The sequence below is a fragment of the Bicyclus anynana genome, chromosome 16, assembly GCF_947172395.1.
Source record: "Bicyclus anynana chromosome 16, ilBicAnyn1.1, whole genome shotgun sequence".
Lineage (NCBI taxonomy): Eukaryota > Metazoa > Arthropoda > Insecta > Lepidoptera > Nymphalidae > Bicyclus > Bicyclus anynana.
Genome location: NC_069098.1, coordinates 8,864,123 through 8,873,760, shown reverse-complemented (window position 1 = coordinate 8,873,760; position 9,638 = coordinate 8,864,123). Strand labels below are relative to the sequence as shown.

The following is a 9,638-nucleotide window of genomic DNA, read 5'->3' as shown; positions in this document are numbered from 1 at the left end:
AAATGTAGATAACATTTACTATGCTTGGAATTTCTCTGCGTGATCATCAGAAATGAGGAGATGGCAGAACAGAACCGTAAATGTATATAACATTTACTGTTGCTTACTTAAAATAATCCTACGTTCCAAATTTCCAAAAAGTTTTCTTAAAAATAAATACATCTCGATTACTTGCTTACCGTTTGTTTGTTTGACAACGACAAACGGTGGATTGACGACATCATTAAAACTGCCGAGAAGGAGTGGATGAGAACAGCAAAGGAAAGGGAATCATGGAAAATAATGGAGGAGGCCTTTACCCGAGAAGGGGCTCTAATCTCATAGATATTGTTAACATACTCACCAACTAACATTAATTAAGTATATATATATTTTTTTCATACTAACAATACTAACAAAAATTAAACGTGAAGAGATTTGAGAATAAATGGCTTTTTTATTTTTATTATTTATTTATTTATTATAACTTGCTTAAAGACCTTGGCCTCACTAGAACGGCAGCAAGTTCTATATTAGAAAGGGTATTCAAAGATGCTCTAGTAGGATCTTACCAAAGTTGGCTAGGCAGGGAGAACAACACGAGCGGAGAAGGGGAGTGTTAGTTAACTGTCAAGGACTTTCTTAACCCTACAACATCGGTCACAAGTCCGGGAATCTGTTCGGGGGTTTTCTCCCTGCCACACGATGGATCCGGCACCCGCACGGTGAATCTATGGAAATACTAAGATATTCCGTCTCTTTAAAAATAAATTAATAATAAACTTAAGGGTGCATATTTACAGCACTACGAATATCACAGGGAAGCGCAAAATAGCTAACTAAACGGACAAAATTATACATTTCCTCTCGGTTCAAACATATAACACTGATGGTAACTGCTGCCAAGGACACCAGTAAATCGTGGTTCGTAGTTATATATCAAATAGGCGTTTTCTTCGGCTGCATTTTCAAAAAAGTGTTGACTCTTCCGACACTCGTTGACGAAGAAATCCATGAAGTATCGGTTTGCTCGCACGGCATCGAACGAGTGTGCGTAGTTCTTTGATAATTTCCATTCAAATGAACTCTTCTCTGGGTGAAATTGAACTCCGTAGAACGGATACCTGGAACAACCAAATGTAAGGGTATTATTCTACATTTAAGATACTTATATTCTCATCGTCTTTGGAATCCTTCAGTTGTAAATTTCGTCATAAATTCATACGAATTTTAACAAGGAAAGATATCCCTTAGTACAGAAAAGTAGCATTTCAATCAACCTTTTTTTTTATAATTACCAAACAAAAAACAGATTTTGAAGTTTTAGTAATTTTAATTATTTGTAGTCCATTATAACTTTAATGTAATCATCTTATTAATTAATTAATTGTATAATAAATTAATGAGAAAAAAGTTTTTTAAACAGTATCTACCTATTTATTTCAGGTTTAAAATAATTGCTACAAGTTATTATATAATTTTATTCATTTTGAAAAATGCTACTTTTTCCGAAATCAATACAATGTTTTAGAAATATCGTCAGCACTGTGATGTTCTGTGTTCGTTATGTATTGGAAGTACTTATTACAAGACATTTAATGAACTTTTAATAAAATAAAGAATAGATCACCTTTTATTTTCAATGCTCGCAATGAATCTGACGCCATGTTCATCATAGCTGTAAGAAGTTGCGCGCCAGTCTTTAGTCAGATTATGAGACCTCAGGCTCTGAAATTATGATGAAAATCTGGTTTTGATGTGAATTGGATAATCCGACAAATTGTCCAAAATCATTCTATAAATCCGTAAAGCCGTGATAGCCCAGGCAATATGACCTCTGCCTAGTTAATAATAGTTTGGTCAGGAAATTTTTAGGCAACCTTCGCACAATATATTTTTTAACGTACGAAAGATATAAAAACACTTTTTATCCAATGAACAGATGGGTGAAGTTCGTTGAAGATGCTCTACTATAAAATCCATTTTAAATAAACGAATTTGAATTTTAACGAAACCAGATAAGTAGATTTATATAATTTCATTCTTACATTATCATCCCATATTCTCTCCTCCTCTCAGAATGAGAGGGGTTAGACCTATAGTTTATCTCCTCCTCTTTTCAGAAGGAGAGGGGCTAGGCCTATAGTTTACCACGCTGGCCCAATCCGACTTCACACAAGTAGAGATTAACAATATTCTCAGGTATGCAGGTTTCCTCACGATGTTTTTCCTTCACCGTTTGAGACACTATATAATTTCTTAAAATGCACATAACTGAAAAGTTGGAGGTGCATGCTCCGGACCGGATTCGAACCTACGCCTTCCGGAATCGAAGGTAGAGGTCATTTCCACTGGGCTATCACGACTCTCTCGTATTAGGTACTTTACAATAAATATACTTACTTCATCAACTACACAGAACTGATGAACATTTACTGTGATGTCCTTGTTCTTCAACATATCAATAATATATTGTGGTGTTTCACCAAACATTTTGCTTTCGCGAAAATCTGTGGCATAAAAGATCTGATTTCAGAAGTAAACTAATTTCAATAATACTAAAATTTCAAAATTCGGCTAGGAATTCGGCTATAAAGGTATTTAAAGAGTCTCAAAAGCCCAACAGTAAGAGCGGTCGGACTCATCACCGAGGGGTGGTGGTTCGATTCCGGCCCCATTGGGCTATTGTCGTACCCACTCCTAATACAGCCTTTACTTTACTTCTCTTATTCAAAAGATATGGCAAATATGATTTAAAAAAAAAAGCAAAAAAAACGAGGTACAGTTTGCGGTAGGTATTGTATGGATCTATTTAACCGATTTTGAAAATTGTTTTATCACTAAAGAGCTACGTAATAAATTATTTTGAAACAGTATAAATTTACACCATAATGTAGGTACTTTAAATACTATTATTAGAAATACGAGATTACCGCCACGAGTAATATTGAATCAGTTCAATTTCTGTTCCGATAGACATTTCAGTCAATATCTCATCTCTTTAACTAACATCTTAGCAGATTGGTGGTTTTTGATAACTTTAAGTTTGACATAACTTAAAATTACCAAATTAGGTTTGATTGTCCGGTATCCGTAGAACATTTTTTACAGCTGATTATTATCAAGCTTCATTAGTTTAGATTAGTTTGAGTTTAGTAATCATATGTCTGCGTTACTTCGTCATTAGCAACTCATTTTTAGCTCACTGTTAGGCATGGGTCTCCTCTAAGAATGCGAGGGGTTAGGCCAATAGTCCACCATGTTAGCAAAATGCGGATTGGCAGACTTCACACACGTAGAGAATTAAGAAAATTCTTAGATATGCAGGTTTATCTACTTACGATGTTTTTCCTTCACCGTTTGAGTCACATGATAATTAATTTCTTATAATGCACACAACTGAAAAGTTGGAGATGCATGTCCCGGACTGGATTCAAACGTACGCCCTCCAAATCGAAGGCAAATGTCATATCCACTGGGCTATCACGGCTCGAGCCTTACTTACCCTTTATAAAATTAAGCGGCAAATTTTCATACGACCGACAACTGATTCGATTCTCTTTCGGTCCTCGGCCCGATGCAAGTATGACGAGCAGTTGAAATCCTAAACATGTTCCGAAAATGGGAAAGTAATCTCCAGCGTCGTTCAGTTCTTGTGCAAGTTCGTAGATATGTTGGGCGGCGTCGGCGTAACCGTTGGACTGGTTCAAATACGTAGCACCGCCCGGGAAGAGCACTCTGAGAGGAAAGTATTATACATGGGTGTAGTTCCCAGTAAGTAAGTTGAATCACTGCACGGGAAAGCGCAGTGTTGGTCGACCCCTCGACTGATTGGTCCAGGTCTAGCTGGTGGGTTGCTTTGGCCGTGGCTAGTTACCACCCTACCGACAAAGACGTACCGCCAAGCGATTTAGCGTTCCGGTACGATGTCGTGTAGAAACCGAAAGGGGTGTAGATTTTCATCCTCCTCCTAACAAGTTAGCCCGCTTCCATCTTAGATAGCCCGCTTCCATCTTAGATAGCCTGCTTCCATCAGGTGAGATTGTAATCAAGGGCTAACTTGTAAAGAATTGAAAAAAAAAAAAAAAAGAAAGAAACCCCCGGATGCTGGCGGTTCAAGACCGTTTTCTTTGGAAGCCCATGCAAAAGGCCTATGTCCAACAGTGGACGTCCATAGGCTGGATTCCTCACGAAATAAAACTCGTGACAATGAAACTTTTACATTACATTTACAAATAAGTTACATTAATGTCTGTCTGGTCTGTAGGTAGGCATCGGCCGTGGCTAGTTAGCACACCTACCGCCAAGGGTTTTAACATACCGATATGACAGAGGTATTTGTAAATAAACTAGTTGTTCCAAGTAGAGTTGCCAGGTGTCCGGATAAACCCGGACATAGTTAGGCTTTTCTATTCCGCGTCCGGCCGAAATAAACGGTGTCCGGTTTGTCCGGCTTTTGTTACGTTTTACATTTCGCAAACGAGCGAATGATGACTGTGTTTGGGACCAAAATTTACGGTAATAATCTTGAATGCTTGATTTTACATAAAAAATTGTTGTACCTATTAATACTGATGTACACAAAATCCTCAATAATGTAGGCTACCCGGCCTTTTTACCCAACTATCAGGCCAAACTGGCTGGAGTGTCCGGCTTTTAATTTCGGCGACCTGGCAACCCTATTTCCAAGTATGTGCACTATCACCGTGGACTGCATTATCACTAATTAGCAGGTGATAATGCAGTCAAGGATAATGCAAGCAAAAAAGACAAAGGTATTTTTTAAAATAATGACAGGTTAGTCATCTGTCATTATTTAAAAAAAAACTGTATTTTAAACGAATAACTAGGTATCAAACATTTCATCGATTTCGTTAGGTACATGTAAAGTAATTTTGGTTTTACCCGTTAATCTTTCCCATGATATTTCTGTAGTAGGAGCGATCTTTGCCGATTCTGAAATAGACGAAATAATGTTTTGAATATTAATTATTCAGTAATTCTGTGTAAGCAACAAATAACGAAAAAATCTAAATTGGCTCAAATATGAACTATACAATCGCCTTTCTAGAAGCCGAATGTATTTATATATTATGATATTTTTTCTATGCTAGATATTAAATAATGTTTACATTACAAGTAAGGAAACTTAACAAAGAAGTTGTATTAAAAGTTTCCTTCAGAGTTACCGTTAGCTTTCAGCGATGTTTGTTCTGTGGTTACATCTATCATACTAATAAGAATCTGACTTTAATACTGGTGGTAAAATCACCAGACACTAACTCTGAACCTACTCTTAAATCTATGAAACACTTGATATTGTTTAAAGGGTGTTTAAATAATAAAGCGAACTTGTAAAAATATTTATTTTTAAATTGCTGACATCGCGTGGTTCCCGTACTAGTAAGAATATGGGAATAATATATAGCCTGTAACCTTCCTCGATAAATCTATCTAACACTGAAATAACTTTTCAAATCGGACCAGTTCTTAAGATTAGCGCGTTCAAGCAAAACACGAACTCTTCAGCTTTATAATATTAGTAACAGCATATTAAATTATACTTATTACTTACAGAATCGGCACAACTCTTGCACCGGATTTTTCCACATCTTTCACATATGAAGACGCTATGTAGCTCGTATAGTTTTCTTCGGGAAACTTTGTGTGTAGATACCACGATTGCTCCTGTGACAAGACACCAAGGATGGGGCGTTCGTTGAGGACATCTTTACGGATCACCACAGCAGCTTCACAGTGGAAAAAGTACGCAGCAATTAGCAGTAGTAAGCCCACCGCCATGGCTAGTTCGAAACAATATTGAGTGATATTTACCTGGTGAATAAAAATGAGATTTTTATCTAACTTATCAGCAAGGTACACTTTACACGTCCAATCGGTACGTTTTTATCGCAACAAACAACGATATTTAACAATCCATTACGTATATACCTACTGTATTCGACATCATTAAAGCGCCAAAAAGACAGAAATATTATAAAAGGTTATTTTTCACTACTCTTGCTCAAAAATACTTTCATATTACCACTCCACAGCGGGGCTAAACAAGCAAGCATTTAGCCTCTAGGGGCTAAAGTAATTTTGTTTTTTTAATTCTTGTCTATTACGAGTACTATAGTATGCGCGTTATCATCTGAGTCGTCCGGTCATAAAAGTCAAAAAAGATAGGAATGTGCAGCGCGCCTACCTGCGCACCCTAATTATCGATAAACGGCTACCTGCGCACGTGCTAATGATGAGTCAATAATGATTTGGACGATTCTGATTGGTCGATTTCTAATGTAATTGCATTGCGTATTTTTTTTGCTATAAATGTGTTTACTGCAATTAAATAAATACATTCATGTGTTACTCGTTGCGCACTATGGATACTTTATTTTCTAACGTTGATCTGAAGAAATTACATGGCGATATTAGCCCTCAAGCTCGAACACTGATTCACAACGTATTCCTGTTTCTCAATGAATTGAAAAGTGATCCGAATAAAGTGGCTTCTCTAAATTTCAACAAACCACGTGAAATGGCCGCATTTGTTTGTGGTGTGAGCAGAGCGACAGTGGACCGAATCAAGACGGAAGTATCACAATCAGGCAGTACCTGTATACCAAGAACAAATTTTAAGAAACCACAAACCGTCACTAATATTGACGATTTTGATAAAAGTGTGTTGAAGCGAACTGTAGCTTCATTTTATGAGAATGGAGAGTATCCATCCGTGGCGAAAATTTTAGAAAAATTCCGTGAACAATTACCCGATTTTAAATGCGGCAACACTTCAATGAGAATACTACTGAAGGAGGTTGGGTTCCAGTATAAGAAAAATAGCGAAGGACGTAAATATTTAATGGAAAGAACTGATATTGTTTGTGCTAGAATGGACTTTTTAAGGAAATTGGATTTACTTAGAAGAACTAACGATCAGCGACCACGTTTCTATCTAGACGAAACATGGATTAATCAAAACCATGCAAGAAAGAGGATGTGGCTTGGAAGCAACGATGAAGGAGGTTTCAAGAATCAGCCTGTGGGAAAAGGCCAAAGATTAATAGTTTGCCATGCGGGTTCTGCAAGGACTGGCTTCGTTCCAGATGCGAAGCTAATATTTAAAGCGGTGAAATCAAAGGATGCTGATTACCACACAGAAATGGATGGCGAAACATATATGGCATGGTTTTCCGAATTCCTGAATCTACTTGAAGAGCCCTCAGTTATAATTGTCGATAACGCAAGCTATCATTCGATACAGTTGGAAAAGATACCCACAAGAAACACGAGGAAAGCTGAAATTCAAGAATGGTTGACAAAGAAAAAGATTCCATATTCCAGCAACGAAATTATTGAAGAATTAATAAGAAAAGTAAAAGCCAGTAACCCGCAGAAGGTCTACGCTTTAGACCATCTGGCAAATGAACGAGGTCATGAAGTAATAAGGCTCCCTCCATATCACTGTCAATATAACCCAATAGAATTAATTTGGGCACAAGTAAAGGGAGAAGTTGCGAAGAATAATAATACCTTCAAGATAGCAGATGTCGAAAATCACCTCCACCGAGCCATAGAAAATGTCACACGAGAAGACTGGGCCAAATGTGTTAGGCATGCCGAAGAACTTCAAAACAAAGATTTACAAAAAGCTCTAATTAGAGATCACGCGCCGCTTATAATAAATTTGGCAGAAGACGAAGATTCTGATGATGAAGACTCAGATGAAGATTAATTTTATTTAGTTAATAATTATATAATTCCTCCCCCCTCTCATTCTGAGAGGAGACTCGAGCTCAGCAGTGAGCCGAATATGGGTTGACGACGTATATAATATGAAATATGTATTATATTAAATCAAATATTGTTAATTTTTTTAATTTTGTGAACAAGATACGATAATAAACTTTACTTATCGATAATATGTCTTTCATTGTTACACCCTTCACTAGACGGCTCCATAAGACCCATAAGTGCAAGCGAGATAGATATAGAGAAATGATTTATGGCCCTAAGACTCAGTTGTTAACGCGCGTACTATAGCCAAGAACTAGCCTACTATAAAACGGAGGAGGTTTTATTTGAAAATAGAATCATTATAGGTAAGGCATTGATTGTTTTGAAAAATAAATAAAAAACTTTAAATTGGAATGAAATGCAGCGTTTTTGTCTGTGGAATGCGTTTATTTTTTTATTTAATTTTTATTGAGTTGCGAATAGAGCAAGATTTGAAGACATGGGATATCCTTTACGGAGTCATACCTTTGCCTCTTTCTCATGTTGTTTTTTAAATTCACGCTCTTTAATTTTATTTTTTTCTCATGTGAAAAAAATAAAATTACAGAGCGAGAATTTAAAAAACAATTGGCGTGAATACACATATACACACATATACACACTTAATTTTTTTCAGAAATTCATTGTCAATTTGTGACCGTAACTTACATATTTTTCAACAATAATTGTTATTATTGTCTTTATCTAGTGAGAATGGTGATCCTAATTTGGAGATGGATGAAATTTTCAATCTGTTACCATCAAAGTCGAGACGCATTTACTTAAATAGGTACTTACCTACGAAAAATTTTATAAGTGGAGAAAACAACAACGAATGGATTCACTTACGAAAGGAGTTTTTTAAACTATTATCTCCCACGTTTGTCTTACATACTTATTATTCATCTTCACAGTAGTCGGAAATTATGTTACTGAGTAAAAGCATCTCCCTTAATATCCAATATTGTAGACTTTGTTTATTTAATTTTCAATTAAAATAAATCATTGAATATTGTACTAAACTATTTTATTTTCTCGCAATCGTAGTGAAAAGCAGAGTGTAACACGTGGGGCTAAACCCATTATAAACTCGGTTTCTATTTAGGCGGCCCTCGCCTTCCTAAAAATACCTCGTATATAATGGGTCTTTTTAGCCCCTTGTATAACAATCTACTATTGTTCAGTTTCAATAATTGCACTTGTAGGTGTAGCAGACACTTCTGTACTAGATATCTTTGACAACAAATATGTTATTGAAATAGGTAAACTATTCAACTCACGTGAATTTGTCGGAATATATATGCCATTAAAAACCTATCCCCCTAACTCATGACATGAGTCATCAAACACAGCCTAAGGCTCTACTATAATAATATTATAGAAAACATTCATGGTAGCTAAATTCTAAAGTAATTGAAATATATAACCTTACAGTTGAATAACGTCAATATCTCCATTCTCCATGGTAAAAGTTCAAAAGAAGCTTGACTCAGCAACCAGAGGTCATGGCTTCGCTTCCCATACCCACTCTTAACACAGTATTTAGAACTAATTGTAGAGAGAGGAGAGTAGGTATTGATCACACTTAAAAAAATAATTAAGGCTAAAAAATAAATGTTTTGGTAAAATGACAAACAGACGGGCATGACTTTTTAAATATAAAACTACTTGAAATAAATGAAAAGAGATCGATTATTTTATAAGGACTTGTAAACAAAAGGTACTTACAACGTACTCGCGAAGCACATATCTATTTACAATATAAAGAAAATAAGTGGACGTGTTTTAATGAATATGTATTACTACTAAGCAGTGTCTCGGTCTTTCGTTGTACGGCTGTTTTAATACGACTAAGTCTAAAATTAAAACGCGTAAACATT

General features: G+C 36.0%; 1 protein-coding gene across 3 annotated transcripts; it reads right to left on the bottom strand.

The window, feature by feature from the left end:
- Nucleotides 1–416: 416 nt before the first annotated feature.
- Nucleotides 417–9,629, bottom strand: LOC112055583 (gamma-glutamyl hydrolase A-like). Of its 3 annotated transcripts, none has more exons than XM_024095764.2 (7): nucleotides 9,487–9,629; nucleotides 5,555–5,814; nucleotides 4,885–4,935; nucleotides 3,485–3,717; nucleotides 2,383–2,489; nucleotides 1,610–1,707; nucleotides 417–1,103 (listed from the first exon to the last, which is right to left on the bottom strand). In XM_024095764.2, the coding sequence occupies exons 2-7, from the start codon at nucleotides 5,779–5,781 to the stop codon at nucleotides 833–835; spliced, it is 987 nt and encodes a 328-aa protein (XP_023951532.2). In that variant the 5' UTR covers nucleotides 5,782–5,814; nucleotides 9,487–9,629; the 3' UTR covers nucleotides 417–832. The 3 variants fall into 3 exon arrangements, with proteins under 3 accessions (XP_023951532.2, XP_052742129.1, XP_023951533.2); XM_052886169.1 differs by lacking the exon at nucleotides 9,487–9,629 and adding an exon at nucleotides 9,186–9,385; XM_024095765.2 differs by lacking the exon at nucleotides 9,487–9,629 and adding an exon at nucleotides 9,191–9,382.
- Nucleotides 9,630–9,638: the final 9 nt, after the last annotated feature.